This window comes from Anomaloglossus baeobatrachus, chromosome 4 (assembly GCF_048569485.1).
Source record: "Anomaloglossus baeobatrachus isolate aAnoBae1 chromosome 4, aAnoBae1.hap1, whole genome shotgun sequence".
NCBI classification, from domain to species: Eukaryota; Metazoa; Chordata; class Amphibia; order Anura; family Aromobatidae; genus Anomaloglossus; species Anomaloglossus baeobatrachus.
Window position 1 is genome coordinate 572,691,953 of NC_134356.1, and position 21,343 is coordinate 572,713,295.

At 47.7% G+C, this 21,343-nt stretch overlaps 2 protein-coding genes across 3 annotated transcripts in view; one reads left to right on the forward strand and one right to left on the reverse strand.

Annotated features, from left to right (window-relative positions):
- Positions 1-9,546, reverse strand: part of ANP32A (acidic nuclear phosphoprotein 32 family member A) — a 29,664-nt gene extending 20,118 nt beyond the window's left edge. For both annotated transcript variants that reach the window (XM_075346084.1, XM_075346083.1), the window contains exons 1-2: positions 9,102-9,546; positions 2,891-3,040 (exon numbers count right to left, since the gene is read on the reverse strand). In XM_075346084.1, coding sequence (XP_075202199.1) covers positions 2,891-3,040; positions 9,102-9,155 — 204 coding nt within the window. In that variant the 5' untranslated portion in view covers positions 9,156-9,546. The remainder of the gene's footprint in view (positions 1-2,890; positions 3,041-9,101) is intronic.
- The window catches only part of NOX5 (NADPH oxidase 5), a 133,418-nt gene continuing 121,612 nt past the window's right edge, over positions 9,538-21,343 (forward strand). The window contains exon 1 of the mRNA XM_075346080.1: positions 9,538-9,685. The gene's annotated coding sequence lies outside the window, so the exon portion shown is untranslated. The remainder of the gene's footprint in view (positions 9,686-21,343) is intronic.

The following is a 21,343-nucleotide window of genomic DNA, read 5'->3' on the forward strand; positions in this document are numbered from 1 at the left end:
CTGATGTTAAATGTGGGAAATGAACCTTTGATATTGATGAAACACCAGAGGGTGGCTCAGATGTTGATAATTCCAATAAACTTGTCTGAGATAAGAGAAGGAACTGCCCCAGCAGAATTAACAATACGGGGTACTAAAGGTTTTGGATCCTCTAATATTACAAATGTAGGAGCAAAAATATGGATTCAAAACCTCCAAGGACCGCCCTCAGAGACAGCGGTAATAGCGGTCAGAAAAGATCGTACTCTCCTGATAATGAGACCAGGAGTGGGGAAGTGGGAATATGTCCCACAAGAAAAATGTTATTTACGAGAATAATAGTGTATCTTTATTTGCAGATGGTGTTGTAAATAAGCGGAATCCATGGTATCGGTTACTGGGAAGAGCTCGATAGTGAGGAGATGGAGAAATTCCTGTGTCTGATGTTTGCCTCTTTGGTCGTTGGATGGACAAGTCTACATCAGGAGGAACCTGTGGCGAATAAATTTCTGATGCACCATCACATTTTCAACACACAGATTGCTGGATCTGTACACATTCTTCGGTTACAGCCACCAGTATCCCTCATCTGGATGTCCCGGTATCGATGGAGGAAATCTTAAAGTAGAAAAGTTGTTCTGATCATCTTGCTGATAAAGACACTCGAAGTGTTCGTCTATAGAATACTACAGTACCCATTTCCATAGTGGGATGGATCAATCTTCCATGGTGGCAAGGCAATTTGAATGCAACAGTCACCAATTTGCAATATCTGGCTTTTAAGGGAGGAATTTGGGTACCAAGAAATAAGACTGGACTGACTAACCTGGGATTCATCCCTATAGAGAATATAAAAATAAGTTTTGGGACAGCTATAAATACTGTAGATGCTTTTAAACCCAGCTTAGTGGAAAGGACAATTCATGATATGTTATGGCCTTATGCCAATATGTTCATAAATGGGTCTAGTGAAACTTGTAGTAACATATCGGGAAATGTAATGTGTAATGATTCCTTTGAATATCGAGCAAATGCCAAAACACATGATATTCAAGGGAGCTTTTCAGATAATATTGCTTTTAGTTTTAATATACATAGTAGTGAAAGTGATTTATATTTGTGATTCAACGTTTATCTAAACAAACCAAGAAAACAAAATTTGTGGGAAACAATATTTCTTGATCATGGTATGGTATATTCTGAGTGATCTTCTTCTAGTGGAATACTGATGATGGAAAATAATCCCTGGGATCAAGGACCGATTGTGATACCAATGTGATATGACTGAAGAATGTGTGATTAGATAGGGATCATAATCATAAGATAGGAGTGATCCCAGATATTATTTGATCCATCAATAATTCAGTATCAAAGAAGATGTCCTTTGGAGGGCCAAAATGATGACCAAGGAATACATGTCTTGAAGCAGTTGAAGATAAAGGAAGTAACATTTACAGTTCCACTTACAGGAAACTTGTGGTTAGCTAAAGACAGGTTGAAGGAAGCTTGCATATGAAATTTACGGCTCATTGCAATATTTCGCTAACACTTTGGCTGACCACAGTTGACCAGTTGACCACTGGCTAAATGTGCAGGAAATGTGCAGGAAGCTACTGGTGCCCACAGCAGCTTGTGGTCAAGTTACATGAACATGACTCAGCTGTCATATGCTGGTGACCATGTAAACCCAACCTACAATATTTTCCTATAAAAAATACACCGAACTCGCTTAATGTTAGGGAAATACCTTCCAGGACATTGAAGTGTACGTACGCACTGTTCCTGTGATGCCATGCCATGTTGATTCCTTATCATTAACTCGAGTCCCTCCGATGTGAAAGGATTGCTACAACATAACGGTAATGTTGATGCATATTTCTGTTATTGTATAAGTTTCTATGACTATAGTTCTTATGCCTATGTACCATTGACTATATATATATTCATGTGCTATTAAAATAAATAGTATCTTGCTATAAAGAATATTAGTATTCGTGCCTGATTAGGATATCAGTGAGCGCTTCGTAAGTACGGGCTTTCAGCCCCCTTTTTTAGTAGAATTTAGCAAGACATCCGGTCCAATATGCACCCGGAACCACGAGCAGTTCTGGGTGCATATTGCTAATCCAGACGCCACACATACCGCACTCTTGATGGTGGTCGGAGGAGGATGGATGTGCACTGCGCATAACTGGGAGTCCCAGGACTTCTGATCATGCGCACTAAACTGATGCCGGGTGTAAGCGTCCCGCCTACAGTGCGCATTATCGGAAGTGGCGGGGACTCTGGATCATGCCCAGTGCGCATCCATCCTCCGCCGGCCACCATCAAGAGTGAGGTATGTGCGGCATCGCTGAGCATTCATTAGCATGTTAGTATGCCCAGAGTGTCTGCTTAATGGGAATGTGTCACCAGGCACCCCCCCCAGACAGAACTGCTCAGTTGTGGAGCTGCACAGCTCCATCACCAGAATACTGGCTGCAGCTGAGTACTGCACATTTGTACCTATTGATTAGAATAAAGGACACATATGCAGTAACCAGCCATGGAAACTATAGAATTGATGAAGTTGTGCCCCACAATAGAGTAGTTCTGGCCGGCGGTGACACCAGGTACAGCTGATCGGTGGGAGACTGTGTGTCATACCTCCGCCGTTCAAATGTTCATGACCCACCCACCCATTATTTTATATATATATATATATATATATATATATATATATATATATATATATATATATATATATATATATATATATATATATACACACACATACATACATACATACATACATACATACATACATACATACATACGAAACACGCTCTTCGCTTTGGTGACGTGAACACCCAGCCTATAACCGCGCATCAATATACAAATAGGAAACACACAAAGCACATTCTACTTTTACCTTTTTCAATTTGATTAACTTTGGTAAATTTGCGACAGAGCTGAGGCAGACATTGATTGTGCTCAGAAATTCCAGTTCTTCAAATTCATCAGTCAAACCCTCGATTTTTCCATCTTTTGACCGGCAGTTATCCAGAACAAGCTCCTTTACCTGGAGAAAAACAAAGTCGTGGGGGTTACACTGCCGTCTGCGAGGACAGGGTGCATGCTACAGGCCAGTCCAACCCACACCCTGCAAAGCAGGACAAGCAATGGCCCACGGGGGAAAATATATGCAAAAAGTATGAGAAGTGATGGATCCCAGTGCCAGCTATAGCTAAGCTATATGTCCGTGTGAGAATTTATAGGAATTTTTCTGGCTTATGATATTGATGACTTATCTAAAGGATGGGTGTCCATATCAGATTGATGGGTGAGCCGGGTCTCCGATCCTACCAATCAGCTGTTGGCACCTCCTGCGCTACCAGATCTAAACAGTGTTTGCTGCTGGAACAGCACGGCTCCGTACACTGAGCGGGGGCCATCCTCTGGGGCTGCAGCCCGGCTGCTATGCAAGTGAGTAGGAGCAGAGCCGGTACATTGTAAGATCCTAACTTGCAGATAGACAGCACCAAACGTCTCCCAATGGCACACGCTGTGTGATAGATGTGGTGCATCCCTATAGACATGTTAGGCCACTTTCTCCTCTTTCTTATTTCCCCTCCAGTGATAAATCTGGCACACTTTACTATTCCTATGTATTTTTTCACACCATCTAGTAGGGTAGGAAAAACAAAACACTTAAAGGGAACCTGTCAGGTGCAATATGCACTAAGAACCACGAGCAGTTCTGGGTGCATATTGCTAATCCCTGCCTAACCGTCCCTGTATACACTAGCATAGATAAAAAGATCTTTAGAAAAAGTATTTCTAAAGATCTTTTATGATATGCGAATGAGCGCAGGGACTAGTCACAAGGGTGTTAGTTCCTGCACTCATTTTGCTTTCTTAGCATGGTAGCATGCAGCATCATTAGTGGTTCGCTGTGACCACTAATCAGAAGTTCCGGCAGTTCGGGTCATGCGCAGTAGGCCTCTCTGAAGCCGGGACATGTACACCCAGCTTTATAGTGATCATGACTGGAAGTGCCAGGACTTCTGATCAGCAGTAACAGTGAACACAGGCACACATGCCACCACTGCTGATGCTGCATTGAATAGCATGTGGGTGTGCTACCATGCTAATAGGGTGGGACGAGCGCAGAAACTAGTCCCTGGCCTCATTAGCATATCATAAAGGATCTTTAGAAATACTTTTTCTAAAGAGCTCTTTATGTATGCTACTATATACAGGGACAGTTAGGCAGGGATTAGTAATATGCACCAAGAACTGCTCGTAGCTCTATGTGCATATTGCACCTGACATGTTCCCTTTAATAGAATTGATGTACACTATGTTGAATTCTCGTGCCTCCTCTTTAGGCCTAAGACACATGGCATGAAAATCGGACCGAGTGGAGTGAGATAAAACATCACATTCCACTCAGACCAATATTAGCCTGTGTGTCAGCACACATGAGCGATTATTTTCTCAGCCCTAATGGGACCGAGAAAACAATTGCAGAATGCTGCGGGTGTAATGCGATCATTGCTTCTCTCGCACCCATTCAAGTCTACGGGGCGAGAGAAAGATCATACTGCACTCACAGTACACCGGTGTACCATAAGTGCAGAGCGAGAATGGCAATAGCCGGCTACGGAGGAGAGAGGGAGAGAAATCCCTCAATCGCCTCCGCAGCACCAGCCCGCCCCCCGCAACTGAGGTCTGCTCGCACAGTCGGACCTCAGTCGCAGTGACACTCGGCTGCTGCTGTGCTGCTAGCATGAGCCGAGTGTCATGTGAGGATCGCATTAGTCCCCGCGTGGCCCCGGCCTTATTGTCGTCCGTTGTGTTATTCCCAGCATGGTGCTTTAGGGAGGATCCTTGACCCAGAGATTTTACCTTTCGAGTGGAATCTGCATGTTATGACCCAATGCACTTGACATAACTAGTGATGAGTGAGCACTACAATGCTTGGGGGGGGTCGGTACTCATAACGAGCTGTCAGACGCTTGGATAGGTGCGACTCGTGTACCGAGTATAATGGAAGTCTATGGGAAGATTTTCCAGAAAAATGCTTGAGTTCCCCATTCTGTTCCATTATACTTAGATACATGAGTGACATGCATCCAACTGCTGGTTGCTAGTACCGAGCACCCGAGCATGGTAGTGCCCGCTCATCACTAATAAGGTATCAGTCTGTCCCAGATTGCTCTTCTCAGGTTCTGTTCACTAGATGCAGATGTGAATGCAGCCAACAGATCACAATCCAGTCCCAAATCCACAGGTTACGCACTCGGCCCTGCTCCTTCGTGCACACCGCCATAATCTGGACTGTGGACCTTTACGTCAGAAACACAAGCACATGTCCCGGCAGCACGCTGCGCTCCCCTGATTAGACGGAAAATGCATCCTAAAATATTAAACAGCCTCATCTGTAAGCAGAGTGCCCCAGAGAAACCCACATGAGCGCTCTCTTATCAATGTCAAGACGCTGCAGGAGAAAAACATCATGGCGTCCAAAAGGAATCCAGAAAACTGCTCAAAAGACAATTCCCTTGTGTGGCATGATTACCAGAATAAGTCCCTAGTCTCAGGAGCGGAGGAGACAGCAGCGGCAGCGCTGGGAATGTCATACACAACAGCGCAGCACGAAGAAATAATTGCATTACCAGGGTGCGGTTGGTCTCACGTGGCCTAAGTGCCACACAACAACTGCTGCACCATTTTTCCTTTTTTTTTTCTACAATTGTGCGGCCAATGTCTAATAGTCACACTTGACTTATACCAAAAATGTATCCTGGAAAGTGTCCGACGAGCTGGGTCATCGGTAACAGTGGTGCCATGGAGGCATCATGTCACCTGTAGTGACGGCCACATACATCATGGCAATGAAGCAAGGTGAAACTGTGATCCTGGCGCCATCGTGTAGCCCCAGCCTCACCCATCACAATCCTACCCTTATAAGTGAATTTCATGAAGTTTTCTATTGTAGTCCAATTATTTGGCAGTAGTCAGGTCACTGCGATGTCAGATTATAATAGTCATTGTAAAGCATAAGAGGATTAGTGTCATATATAAGACCCCGGGGAGCGGCCATGCCCTGTACCGAAATGCAGAACGCCCCCCCCCCCCACCCACACACACACATACACACACACAGCCCAGAAGGCCCCCCCACACACACACAGCCCGGGAGGCCGCCCCCCCCCGCACACACACACACAGCCCGGGAGGCCGCCCCCCCCCCCCACACACACACAGCCCGGGAGGCCGCCCCCCCCCCCCGCACACACACACACAGCCCGGGAGGCCGCCCCCCCCCCCCACACACACACAGCCCGGGAGGCCGCCCCCCCCGCGCACACACACACACACACAGCCGGGGAGGCCGGCCGCCCCCCCTTCCCCCACACACACAGCCCGGGAGGCCGCCCCCCCCGCGCACACACACACACACACAGCCGGGGAGGCCGGCCGCCCCCCCTTCCCCCACACACACAGCCCGGGAGGCCGCCCCCCCCCCCCCCCCCACACACACACAGCCCGGGAGGCCCCCCCACACACACACACACACACACACACACAGCCCGGGAGGCCGCCCCCCCCACACACACAGCCCGGGAGGCCGCCCCCCCCCACACACACACACACACAGCCCGGGAGGTTGCACCCCCCCCCCCTCCCCACACACACACACACACACACACACACACACACACACAGCCCGGGAGACACCATACAGTGCCACATTAGCTGTGGGATAGATATGATCAGTGCCTGTCAGACCGTCCTGGTGCCCAGCACTTTGATGGGAAGAATATAAATACGCCCAGCACTACTGTCCTGTTCTAACAGATTTTAGAAAGAAGGATCCAAACAAAATCCCCCAGCAGTAAAGTGAGAGGCGCCCGACAGTCAGATAGTGGCATCACCTTTTTGGTCACCACTAGTGATGAGCGGGCACTACCATACTCGGGTGCTCTGCACTGTTAACGAACAGATAAGCGCGACTCCTGCACAGAGTATAATGGAAGTCAATGGGGAACTCAAGTATTTTTCAAGTTCCTCATTAACTTCCATTATATTCGATATAGGAATTGTGGCCGTCTGACTGCTGATTACGAGTACCGAGCACCCGAACATGGCAGTGCCCGCTCATCACTAGTTATGAATAAATTGAATCCAAAAATGGTAGTGTCCGCTCATCACTAGTTACGTATACAGAGCACCCGAGCATGGCAGTGCCCGCTCATCACTAGTTACGTATACAGAGCACCCGAGCATGGTAGTGCCCGCTCATCACTAGTTACGTATACAGAGCACCCGAGCATGGTAGTGCCCGCTCATCACTAGTTACGTATACAGAGCACCCGAACAAGGTAATGCCCGCTCATCACTAGTTACGTATACAGAGCACCCGAGCATGGTAGTGCCCGCTCATCACTAGTTACGTATACAGAGCACCCGAGCATGGTAGTGCCCGCTCATCACTAGTTACGTATACAGAGCACCCGAGCATGGTAGTGCCCGCTCATCACTAGTTACGTATACAGAGCACCCGAGCATGGTAGTGCCCGCTCATCACTAGTTACGTATACAGAGCACCCGAGCATGGTAGTGCCCGCTCATCACTAGTTACGTATACAGAGCACCCGAGCATGGTAGTGCCCGCTCATCACTAGTTACGTATACAGAGCACCCGAGCATGGTAGTGCCCGGTCATCACTAGTTACGTATACAGAGCACCCGAGCATGGTAGTGCCCGGTCATCACTAGTTACGTATACAGAGCACCCGAGCATGGTAGTGCCCGGTCATCACTAGTTACGTATACAGAGCACCCGAGCATGGTAGTGCCCGGTCATCACTAGTTACGTATACAGAGCACCCGAGCATGGTAGTGCCCGGTCATCACTAGTTACGTATACAGAGCACCCGAGCATGGTAGTGCTCGCTCATCACTAGTTACGTATACAGAGCACCCGAGCATGGTAGTGCCCGGTCATCACTAGTTACGTATACAGAGCACCTGAGCATGGTAGTGCCCGCTCATCACTAGTTACAAATACAGAGCACTTGAGCAGCTCATCACTGGTCACCACATCTGCAGGGCACATTTACATTGTATGAACCAGTCAGAGGACCATCAATCCGGCCCTGGACCAGAGGAGCGTCATTATAAAATGCAATTATCTCAGCAGTATAAAAAAAAAAAAAAAAAAAAGACACCTAGGTTGAGTGCCCTCCACCACCACCTACCAAGGTGGGGTGCAGACATCTGTGAAACAAGGGGCGATCTCGCCCAGCCGCCCGGTTACTGAGTGAACCGCTTCAGTAAATAAGGCCCTAACTCCGGTCAGAGGATGTCTGCCTCCCGATGTGAGATCGGTCCTTGTTTATCTGTTGTGTGAGACCGGACTGACAGCAATAGAGGGGTGGGACTGAACTATAGGAAAAGAACATCACTCTTCTGCCCCCCCCCCCCCAAATGCCCAAACCCCTGCCCTCTTCCCTCTCACTCTGGCATCTGCCCCCACCCCAGGCCTCACCCTGCCCACCCCTACCCCTCACACCCATGCTTTCCCCAACCCTGCCCTCACACCCCGACCCCTACTCCCACCCTCACACCCCTGCCCCCGCACTCCCATGTGCCCCACACACCCCTGCCCCCGCACTCCCATGTGCCCCACACACCCCTGCCCCCGCACTCCCATGTGCCCCACACACCCCTGCCCCCGCACTCCCATGTGCCCCACACACCCCTGCCCCCCGCACATGGCGCCCTATACGGCGGTGCAGGTAGGTTCTCATTAGGAGCTCATCTTTCTCTTTGATGTATAAAGTCCCTGTAATCCGCCGGTAGTGTCTGTGTCCTCGGTGCCTGCACCACAATAACCATCGAGCACATCCGGACAGAGAGCTGCCCCTACAAGCCGATCTTATCGTCTACGAGCAGATATCGGCCGATCACCACAACGATGAGCGTGAAGGAGCAATAAACGACCAGCGCGGTGTAGCAGCCGATGTGCTCGCACAGCCCCGCAGGGCCCGGACACTGTGTGCAGCCGGCGGTGGTCCCAGTCCCGGGGCCTGCGCTCCGCCCCCGCCCGCTCCCCCCGGCGGCGCCCTTACATCGGCCGGGGTCCGGTTCCGCAGCTCCAGATGAATCCGCTTCTTCATGTCCATTTTTGCGGCCGCTGCTGCTTTGTCTTCAATGGAGTTGCTCCCGTCCTGGTGACGTCAGAGTCACGTGTTATCGAGTGGTCACCTGACTTCCTTGCTCCACCCTCGTTCCCATTCAGTCAGTGAGGTCGTGCTGGGCTTGTACAGTGTAATGGAGCCGGGGAGGAAGGAGTGCCGCGGCTGGAGCCGACCTCATCGTGTAGCAATGATAGGGGACTGCGGCTAGAGCAGAATTTACTGTACAGGACAGAAGAGGAGATGGCTTACGCCAATAGCGTACCTGGTTTTGCTACGCTGTTTCCGTAAGTCCTTATGTTCTATAGGACTTACGCAAATACCGTAGCGCCTGTGTACTTGGCTGTTTTCGCATCCCTCCTCTGGTGAATAGAAGCGGTTATTCCGGTCCCGGCCATGACAGACAGAGAATGCGAGATATAGCTGTGCGGGCCGCCAGAGGGCGCTCTCTACACATTTACACAAGCGGCACTGACTAATGGCAGCTGCAGAGCGGCTCCCCCTGGTGGCGCCTTCAGGTAAACACTACAGTGCGGGGCCATTATGTTATCGGAGGGAGAGAGGAGTGATTGTGACCCACATCTCTGCAATGCTCCACATTTCCACCATATCCTCTTCTCCAGAGAGTGCGGCTGCTCTGCTCTCCATGTACGGCCCTGGTCACCTATCCAGGCATTGTCAGTAATGTTAGGCTGCTTTCACACATCCGGTTTTTCCTGTGCGGCACAATCCGGCGCTTTGCAGAAAAACCGCAACCGTTTTTTTTTGCCGCCGGTTGCGTTTTTTTTGCATAGACTTGCATTAGTGCCGTATTGTGCCGCATGGGCTTGCGTTCGGTCCGGTTTTTGCCGCATGCGGCAGATTTAGCCGATGCGGCGGCCGGATGGAACGTTGCCTGGCACGGTTTTTTGTCCGGCAAAAAAAAACGCATCACACCGCATCCGGCCGATGCGGCGCGATTTGCAATGCATGCCTATGGATGCCGCATGCGTTTTTTCCCACTGCGCATGCTCAGTAGCCTGCTGCAAGCGGCAAAAACCGGACTGGCCGCATGTAAAAAAACTCATGCAAAGGATGCGGTATTGTCGCCGCATCCGTTGCATAGGTTTTAGAGCCGGATTGGCCGACTCTGCTAAAACCGGAGGTGTGAAAGTAGCCTTAGGAATATACACACGGAATAAGTTATCGCATCAGTTATGGAAATGGGACAAGGGCTGCACTGATTATAATGAGGCCGTCTGTAGGGATGGCATGGCGGACAAACTGGGCAATTACACTGGGCCCCCACCCAAAAAGGGTCCCCTGCTTCTGCAGCCCCTCCATGAAGTGCACAGTGTATAATGCTGCGCATGCTCTGTAGTCCTGGCCGGCCTGTCTCTCTTCTGTCTCATATAAACTGGAGGGTACAGACAGAAAAGGACCCTGGGCAAGAATACTATATGGGCCTTTTGTAATCCAATATCTCATCATAATTAACAATCACACCTACATTGGAAGTGGAAATGGGCCCCTTTACTTCTTGGGCTCCTGTGCGGCTGTACAGGTTGCACCAATTACGTGTCCGCCCCTGCTCATATATATTAAAGGAAACCAATCAGGATTTTTTGTATATAACCTAAAGCCAGTGCTATACTGGCACTAGCAGGCTGATTCTATACATACCTGTAGTGGTCAGGTCGGATGTTTAGGCTTTCAAATCCAAGAAAGTAAAGTTTATAAAACTGTCAGCTTCTTGAGTGACAGCAGCTGCAATGGAACAGATAATATATGGGTGGGTATTCATATGGATTCCGCTCCCCAGCCTGTTGTTCCTCCCTCTCTGTTCTCTATGCTAATGTTACTCTTCATCTTTTTCGTCACTAAGATGGCGTCGGAGTTAGCGCCTGCGCATAACGCTTATCTCCAGCGCCATCTTTGTGAAGATCATGTTACCCCGTTATTCCAGTCTTACGGCTGATAGGGTGGCGTATGCTTCTTTAGCTCTCCTTGTGACCGCGGGAGTGTGCGCAGTCACAACAGGAGTGGAGAACAGCTAATCGTAGCGATTAGCTGGAGAAGAGAACACCGGGCGGCCCCAGGAATCAGGATCTTCACAAAGATGGCGCCGGAGATAAGCGCTATGTGTAGGCGCAAACTCCGACGCCATCTTAGTTATGAAAATGATGAATAGCAACAGCATAGAGAACAGAGAGAGTGAGGAACAACTGGCAGGGGGCGGGAATCCATGTGAATACCCCCCCAGATATTATCTGATCAGTTGCAATTGCCACTCAAGAAGCTGGTGATTTTTTTAAAGTTTACTTTCTTGGATTTGAAAGCCTAAACATCCGAGCTGACCACTACAGGTACAGTTAGGTCCAGAAATATTTGGACAGTGACACAATTTTCACGAGTTGGGCTCTGCATGCCACCACATTGGATTTGAAATGAAACCTCTACAACAGAATTCAAGTGCAGATTGTAACGTTTAATTTGAAGGTTTGAACAAAAATATCTGATAGAAATTGTAGGAATTGTACACATTTATTTACAAAACACTCCACATTTTAGGAGGTCAAAAGTAATTGGACAAATAAACCAAACCCAAACAAAATATTTTTATTCTCAATATTTTGTTGCGAATCCTTTGGAGGCAATCACTGCCTTAAAGGCTACTTTACACACTGCGATATCGGTCCCGATATTGCTAGTGTGGGTACCCGCCCCCATCTGTTGCGCGACACGGGCAAATCAATGCCCGTGTCGCACAACAGCCGTCACACATACATACCTGTCCGGCGACGTCGCTGTGACGGGCGAACCGCCTCCTTTCTAAGGGGGCGGTCCGTGCGGCGTCACAGCGACGTCACTGAACCGCCGCCCAATAGCAGCGGAGGGGCGGAGCTGAGCGGGACGTAACATCCCGCCCACCTCCTTCCTTCTTCATAGCGGCCGGGAGGCAGGTAAGGGGAGCTTCCTCGTTCCTGCGGCGTCACACGCAGCGATGTGTGCTGCCGCAGGAACGAGGAACAACCTCGTTACTGCTGCAGTAACGAGATTTGAGAATGGACCCCCATGTCGCCGATTAGCGATTTTGCACGTTTTTGCAACGATGCAAAATCGCTTATCGGTGTCACACGCAACGGCATCGCTAATGCGGCCGGATGTGCGTCACGAATTCCGTGACCCCAACGACTCCGCATTAGCGATGTCGCAGCGTGTAAAGCCCGCTTAAGTCTGGAACCCATGGACATCACCAAACGCTGGGTTTCCTCCTTCTTAATGCTTTGCCAGGCCTTTACAGCCGCAGCTTTCAGGTCTTGCTTGTTTGTGGGTCTTTCCGTCTTAAGTCTGGATTTGAGCAAGTGAAATGCATGCTCAATTGGGTTAAGATCTGGTGATTGACTTGGCCATTGCAGAATGTGCCACTTTTTTGCACTCATGAACTCCTGGGTAGCTTTGGCTGTATGCCTTGGGGTCATTGTCCATCTGTACTATGAAGCGCCGTCCGATCAACTTTGCGGCATTTGGCTGAATCTGGGCTGAAAGTATATCCCGGTACACTTCAGAATTCATCCGGCTACTCTTGTCTGCTGTTATGTCATCAATAAACACAAGTGAGCCAGTGCTATTGAAAGCCATGCATGCCCATGCCATCACGTTGCCTCCACCATGTTTTACAGAGGATGTGGTGTGCCTTGGATCATGTGCCGTTCCCTTTCTTCTCCAAACTTTTTTCTTCCCATCATTCTGGTACAGGTTGATCTTTGTCTCATCTGTCCATAGAATACTTTTCCAGAACTAAGCTGGCTTCATGAGGTGTTTTTCAGCAAATTTAACTCTGGCCTGTCTATTTTTGGAATTGATGAATGGTTTGCATCTAGATGTGAACCCTTTGTATTTACTTTCATGGAGTCTTCTCTTTACTGTTGACTTAGAGACAGATACACCTACTTCACTGAGAGTGTTCTGGACTTCAGTTGATGTTGTGAACGGGTTCTTCTTCACCAAAGAAAGTATGCGGCGATCATCCACCACTGTTGTCATCCGTGGACGTCCAGGCCTTTTTGAGTTCCCAAGCTCACCAATAAAATTCATTTTTCAGAATGTACCCGACTGTTGATTTTGCTACTCCAAGCATGTCTGCTATCTCTCTGATGGATTTTTTCTTTTTTTTCAGCTTCAGGATGTTCTGCTTCACCTCAATTGAGAGTTCCTTAGACCGCATGTTGTCTGGTCACAGCAACAGCTTCCAAATGCAAAACCACACACCTGTAATCAACCCCAGACCTTTTAACTACTTCATTGATTACAGGTTAACGAGGGAGACGCCTTCAGAGTTAATTGCAGCCCTTAAGCCCACTTTACACGCTTCAATATATCTCACAATCCGTCGTTGGGGTCAAGTTGTAAGTGACGCACATCCGGCATCGTTTGTGAGGTATCTGCGTGTGACATCTACGTGCGATCAGGATTGAACGCAAAACCGTTGATCGCAAACACATCGTATCTTTGTCTAGAATTGAGCGTTTTGTTGCACGAACCTAGTGAATTGTAACGTGTGGACATCCCTCATACGATTTTGGTGTCTGATGCTATGTGCGCAGGTGTGCGCTCTGCACCGCAGCTTAAAAAAGGTCCGCTTCAGAGCGCAGCTGAAAAGCTGCGTTCTGAAGCGCCTCACAATGTCTGTCATTCACTAATCTCTGTCAGTCGGTCACTATCTCTGTCCCTCACTCTCTGTCCATGTCAGTCTATCCCCCTCTCTCATACTCACCGATCCCCGGCTCTGCACGGCGTTCACACTGTTCCGGCGGCTTTTACTGTTTTGAAAAAGCCGGCCGCCCATTAAACAATCTCGTATTCCCTGCTTTCCCCGCCCACCGGCGCCTATGATTGGTTACAGTGAGACACGTCCCCCACGCTGAGTGACAGGTGTCACACTGCACCCAATCACAGCAGCCGGTGGGCGTGTCTATACTGTGTAGTGAAATAAATAATTAAAAAAAACGGCGTGCGGTCCCCCCCAATTTTAAAACCAGCCAGATAAAGCCATACAGCTGAAGGCTGGTATTCTCAGGATGGGGAGCTCCACGTTATGGGGAGCCCCCCAGCCTAACAATATCAGCCAGCAGCCGCCCAGAATTGTCGCATACATTAGATGCGACAGTTCTGGGACTGTACCCGGCTCTTCCCGATTTGCCCTGGTGCGTTGCAAATCGGGGTAATAAGGAGTTATTGGCAGCCCATAGCTGCCAATAAGTCCTAGATTAATCATGTCAGGCGTCTCCCCGAGATACCTTCCATGATTAATCTGTAAATTACAGTAAATAAACACACACACCCGAAAAAATCATTTATTAGAAATAAAAAACACAAACATATACCCTGGTTAACCACTTTAATCAGCCCCAAAAAGCCCTCCATGTCCGGCGTAATCCAGGATGCTCCAGCGTCGCTTCCAGCGCTGCTGCATGGAGGTGACCGGAGCTGCAGCAGACACCGCCGCTCCCGGTCACCTCCACACAGCTAATGAAGACAGCCGTGCGATCAGCTGAGCTGTCACTGAGGTTACCCGCTGTCACTGGATCCAGCGGTGGCCGCGGGTAACCTCAGTGACAGCTCAGCTGATCGCGCTACTCACCTCAGTTGCTGCGTGGAGGTGAGAGGAGCGGCGGTGAGTAGCGCGATCAGCTGAGCTGTCACTGAGGTTACCCGCGGCCACCGCTGGATCCAGTGACAGCGGGTAACCTCAGTGACAGCTCAGCTGATCGCGCGGCTGTCTTCAGTTGCTGTGTGGAGGTGACCGGAGCGGTGGTGTATTCTGCAGCTCCGGTCACCTCCATGCAGCAGCGCTGGAAGCGACGCTGGAGCTTCCTGGATTACGCCGGACATGGAGGGCTTTTTGGGGCTGATTAAAGTGGTTAACCAGGGTATATGTTTGTGTTTTTTATTTCTAATAAGGATTTTTTTCCGGTGTGTGTGTGTTTATTTACTGTAATTTACAGATTAATCATGGAGGGTATCTCATAGACGCCTAACATGATTAATCTAGGACTTATTGGCAGCTATGGGCTGCCAATAACTCCTTATTACCCCGATTTGCCAACGCACCAGGGCAAATCGGGAAGAGCCGGGTACAGTCCCAGAACTGTCGCATCTAATGTATGCGGCAATTCTGGGCGGCTGCTGGCTGATATTGTTAGGCTGGGGGGCTCCCCATAACGTGGAGCTCCCCATCCTGAGACTACCAGCCTTCAGCCGTATGGCTTTATCTGGCTGGTATTAAAATTGGGGGGGACCGCACGCCGTTTTTTTTAATTATTTAATTATTTATTTCACTATACAGTATAGACACGCCCACCGGCTGCTGTGATTGGGTGCAGTGTGATACCTGTCACTCAGCGTGGGGGTGTGTCTCACTGTAACCAATCATAGGCGCCGGTGGGCGGGGAAAGCAGGGAATACGAGATTGTTTAATGGGCGGCCGGCTTTTTCAAAACAGTAAAAGCCGCCGGAGCAGTGTGAATGCCGTGCAGCGCCGGGGATCGGGGATCGGTGAGTATGAGAGACGGCTGCTAACTTCAGTCACTTAGGAGATTAGCGGTCACCGGTGAGTCCTTCACAGGTGACCGCTAATCAGGGCGCGACACAGACAGAGCCGCAGCATGACAATGAAGTCGGGTGAAGTTCACCCGAGTTCATTCTGACAGTGCGGCTCTGTCTGTGTCTGCTGTCATCTGCCATTCAGCTCTGCTACATGGCTGTCTGTGTCTGCTGTCAGCGGCCATGTAGCAGAGTTGAATGGCAGATGACATAGTAAAAACGCATCCCTACACATTACACACGCTTGGCAAGTCAATAAATAAAAAAAAAAAAAAGGTGCCCAATGCATACGTCACAGAACACATGATCTAAAGGATCGCACACAAAATTGATCAATTTAACATAGACTACTAACGCACGTGTGACAGCAAATGAACGACCTACGTGTGATCTCATAAGATCCCGTACGCAACCTGGGCGTGTCACATCGCAAATGCGATTGTACAACTAATTGCAACGTGTAAAGCAGCCCTTAGAGTCCCTTGTCCAATTACTTTTGGTCCCTTGAAAAAGAGGAGTCTATGCATTACAGAGCTATGATTCCTAAACCCTTTCTCCGATTTGGATGTGAAAACTCTCATATTGTAGCTGGGAGTGTGCACTTTCAGCCAATATTATATATATAATTGTATTTCTGAACATGTTTTTGTAAACAGCTAAAATAACAAAACTTGTGTCACTGTCCAAATATTTCTGGACCTAACTGTATGTATAGAATCAGCCTGATAGTGCCAGTATAGCCCTGGCTTTAGTTTATTTACGAAAATCCTGGTGATTGGTTCCCTTTAAGTATGTATGTACATAATACATATAATCCATACAATATATACTGCTCAAAAAAATAAAGGGAACACCAAAATACAAAATCCTTCTTTGAGGGCTCATGCGCACATAACTGCAGAATATTCTGCAGCGATTTGACAGTACATGTGCGCTTCAAATCACTGCAGAAACACTGCATAATAGATGCAGTGTTTCAGCAGAATAAATCCCAATTTCATGCTCTATGGCTGCTGCCCCCACCATAGACAGAGTGGGAGCTGCATCCAAAACTCACAAATAATTGACATGCTGCTTTTATGAACGCACGGATTTGGGTCAAAATTTTAGCACCCAAATCTCTGCGTTCAAAAAAAGCAACGTGCGGACGTCTCATGCACAATCTACATAGATCGTGCAGGGGACGCAGGACGTATGCATTTACGCTGCAGTGCAATACGCAGCGTAAATGCATGAAATTACGCAACGTGCGAATGAGCCCTAAGTGTTCCCTTTATTTTTTTGAGCAGTATACATTGAGGGTGTGGATATATATTTATATTTATATATATATATATATATATGACATATAGTTATACATACTGAGTGTATATACAGTACAGACCAAAAGTTTGGACACCGTCTCATTCAAAGAGTTTTCTTTATTTTCAGGACTCTGAAAATTGTAGATTCACATTGTAGGCATCAAAACTATGAATTAACACATGTGGAATTAAATACTTAAAAATGTGTGAAACAACTGAAAATATGTCTTATATTCTAGGTTCTTCAAAGTAGTCACCTTTTGCTTTGATTACTGCTTTGCACACTCTTGGCATTCTCTTGATGAGCTTCCAAAGGTAGTCACCGGAAATGGTTTTCCAACAGTCTTGAAGGAGTTCCCAGAGATGCTTAGCACTTGTTGGTCCTTTTGCCTTCACTCTGCGGTCCTGCTCACCCCAAACCATCTCGATTGGGTTCAGGTCTGGTGACTGTGGAGACCGGGTCATCTGGCGTAGCACCCCATCACTCTCCTTCTTAGTCAAATCAAATAGCCCTTACACAGCCTGGAGGTGTTTGGGGTCATTGTCCTGTTGAAAAATAAATGATGGTCCAACTAAACGCAAACCGGATGGAATAGCATGCCGCTGCAAGATGCTGTGGTAGCCATGCTGGTTCAGTGTGCCTTCAATTTTGAATAAATCCCCAACTGTGTCACCAGCAAAGCACCCCACACCATCACACCTCCTCCTCCATGTTCCACGGTGGGAACCAGGCATGTAGAATCCATCCGTTCACCTTTTCTACAAAGACACGGTGGTTGGATCTAAAGATCTAAAATTTGGACTCATCAGACCAAAGCACAGATTTCCACTGGTCTAATGTCCATTCCTTGTGTTCTTTAGCCCAAACAAGTCTCTTCTGCTTGTTGCCTGTCCTTAGCAGTGGTTTCCTAGCAGTTATTTTACCATGAAGGCCTCCTGCGCAAAGTCTCCTCTTAATAGTTGTTCTAGAGATGAGAAGTTGTGTCCAAACTTTTGGTCTGTATTATATATTCACTGTATATAGTCTGTGTGTATACATGTATACTCTATGTATGCAGTATATTGTAATTATATGTTTAAACTGTTATGTGTGTGTGTATATATATATATATATACTGTATGTGTACGTGTATACAGTAAATAGTGTGTTTATGTACAAAATATACATAAAATGTGTGTGCATGTATAGTGTATATATGTTTTTGTCCAATATATAGTACTGTAATTATAGTGTCACTATTAAGGCCCAACTGAAAATATGTGTTTTACATTCGGGCCAGTCCACACTGTTCCTATAGTTCTGCCTGAGGAGCCATAGACTGCAATGGCAGGAATGAGCTCCATTTGTGTTTTTTGTCTTTTTTTTTCTGAATGTGTCCCTCTGTTTTGACAGCCACAGAAACATGGTCTGCTATATGTCTGTGGCCATCTGAACAGACGGACAATTTCAGAAGAAAAAACACAAATTGAGACTTTAAGGCTGCTTTCACACATCCGGTTTTTGCTCTGCGGCACAACACGGCACTCTGCAGAAAAACCGCAACCGTTTTTTTGCCGCCGGTTGCGTTTTTTTTTGCATAGACTTACATTAGTGCCGTATTGTGCCGCATGGGCTTGCGTTCGGTCCGTTTTTTGCCGCATGCGGCTGATTTAGCCGATGCCGCGGCCGGATGGAACGTTGCCTGCAACGTTTTTTGCTCCGGAAAAAAAAAACGCATCCGGCCGCTGCGGCGCATTTTCAATGCATGCCTATGGACGCCGGATGCGGAAAAAAAAAAGCATCCGGCCTCCGCATGCGGTTTCTTCCACTGCGCATGCTCAGTAGCGTGCCGCAACCGGAAAAAAACGGACCGGCCGCATGTAAAAACTTCTGCAAAGGATGCGGTGTTTTCGCTGCATCCGTTGCATAGGTTTCACAGCCGGATTGAGCCGCAGTGCTCAAACCGGATGTGTGAAAGTAGCCTAAGAAAAAAAAAATAACAGATGGTGAATTTCAGGAGAAAAAAAATCAACACAAATGGAAATCATTTGAACCCATTTGTATCATTGCAGTCTGTCGCTGTCGGGGATTTGTTGGAATTCGATTTAAGGGGGATTCAGCCAGAACCCCCGGACGCATTGCAGAAGCACAGTGTGAACAGCGCTTTATATACTATTGTATGGAATAGTGCAGTCTAATATATTAATACAAAGTATACCAGCCAGTCGCAAACCCCGATGAGAAGACACATTTTTTTTAATCCATTACATGTCACTTTCATCTGCCTTTTTGCCGTAGGTTTTTCCTATTGAAATGAACAGGAATCAAAAACGCAGGTGACATATTTTTTTTAAAAAAACCTAAAGAAACACATAAAAAACGTGCATACTGTGCGCAGCATTTTTCTTGCTAACACTCTGGTTTTTTATGTAGAACACTCCACAGCAAAGTGGTGCATCTAAACAGACCATAGAAATGATAAATCCCCCGCGGCTCCAGCTCCGATGCTCTGGGAGTCTCTGGCACTTGGCTGCAGGGATCTTGTGGCTGCGTCTTCTGTTATAGCTGCAGTGAATAATGACCGGCAGTGACAGCGGAGCATCGGCACTGAAGCCGCAGGGGATATAGCAGGTGAGTTTGGGGGACATATAGGACTTTTTTTTACAACCCTTTACTCTGCTGAACAAAAAGATGTCAATTCTGTTAATGTTTTCTATTCTTTGATTATAAGGCTATGTGCACACGTTGCAGACATTCTACAACCAAATCTGCATCCACAGACAGTAAAAACGCTGCTACAAAAGTGCACATTTTTTCCACAATTTGCCGTTTTTGATGTGGGTTTTTTTAATGCTTTTTTTTCCATTGCTTTCAATAGTAAAAACACGAAACAATTGAAATGCTGTAGATTTTTTCTCCAACGAAATCTGCAAGGAAAAAATCCTGAACATGTGCACAGCAAGTCAGCATTCTTATAGACATTACTGGCATAAGGATTTCCTTGCAGATTTGTGAAAATCTGCAAGAAAGCACGTGGCAAAAATGCACCGTGTGCATACAGTCTTAAGGCCGCTTTACCGTTACCGATATCGCTAGTGTGCGTACCCGCCCCCATCGGTTGTGCGACACGGGCAAATCGCTGCCCGTGGCGCACAACATCGCTCAGATCCGTCACACTACTTACCTGCCTAGTGACGTCGCTGTGACCGGCGAACCACCTCCCTTCTAAGGGTGAGGTTCGTTCGGCATCACAGCGACGTCACTAAGTGGACGCCCAATAGAAGCGGAAGGGCGGAGATGAGCAGGACGTAACATCCCGCCCACCTCCTTCCTTCCGCATTGCAGGCGGCCGCAGGTAAGGAGATGTTTCTCGTTCCTGCGGTGTCACACATAGCGATGTGTGCTGCCGCAGGAACAACGAACTACATCGTACCTGCAGCAGCAACAATAATTGAGCATAGGGGGTGATGTCACCGATTAGCAATTTTGCATGTTTTTGCGACGATGCAAAATCGCTCATAGGTGTCACACGCAACAACATCGCTAAAGCGGCCAGATGTGCGTCACAAATTCCGTGACCCCAACGAGATCGCTTGAGCGATGTTGTAGCATGTAAAGCGGCCTTTAGTGTTGTTCGTGGAATATTTCAGGATTTGGGACCCTACATTTCACCCATGATTCTTCCAATGTGTCTAAACCCAGCCCTGGCCATCTGGGTGCTATTTGTAGGACAAAAAAAAGTTCTGTATAATAATCAGTAGGACCGTCTGGTTCTGTTTTCATATTGGATGCAGCCAATCACTTATTCAGTTTGTTTTTAAAGGGACTCTGTCACCAGGTTTTTGTTATCTAATCTGAGTTAAGCATAATGTGGAGGCAGAGATCAGTGTAGTTTTGAGAAAATTACTGTTTCATCAGCAGTAGATTATCATTAGAGGACTACTTGGCGTACTGCTAGGTAGTCCAGCATATTCATGAGCTCTGTATAACTGCTACCTTGTCTTTCCAAAAATAAGGCACTGAATTATACTTTTTTTTGCCTCGAAAAAAGCTCTAGGGCTTATTTTTGGAGTAAAGGCCGCTTTACACGCTGCGACATCGCTCAAGTGAACTCGTTGGGGTTACGGAATTTGTGACGCACATCCGCTCGCTTTAGCGATGCCGTTGCGTGTAACACCTTTGAGCAATTTTGCATCGTTGCAAAAACGTGCAAAATCGCTCATCGGTGACATGGGGGTCCATTCTTGAATATCGTTGCTGCAGCAGTAACGATGTTGTTCCTCGTTCCTGCAGCAGCACACATCGCT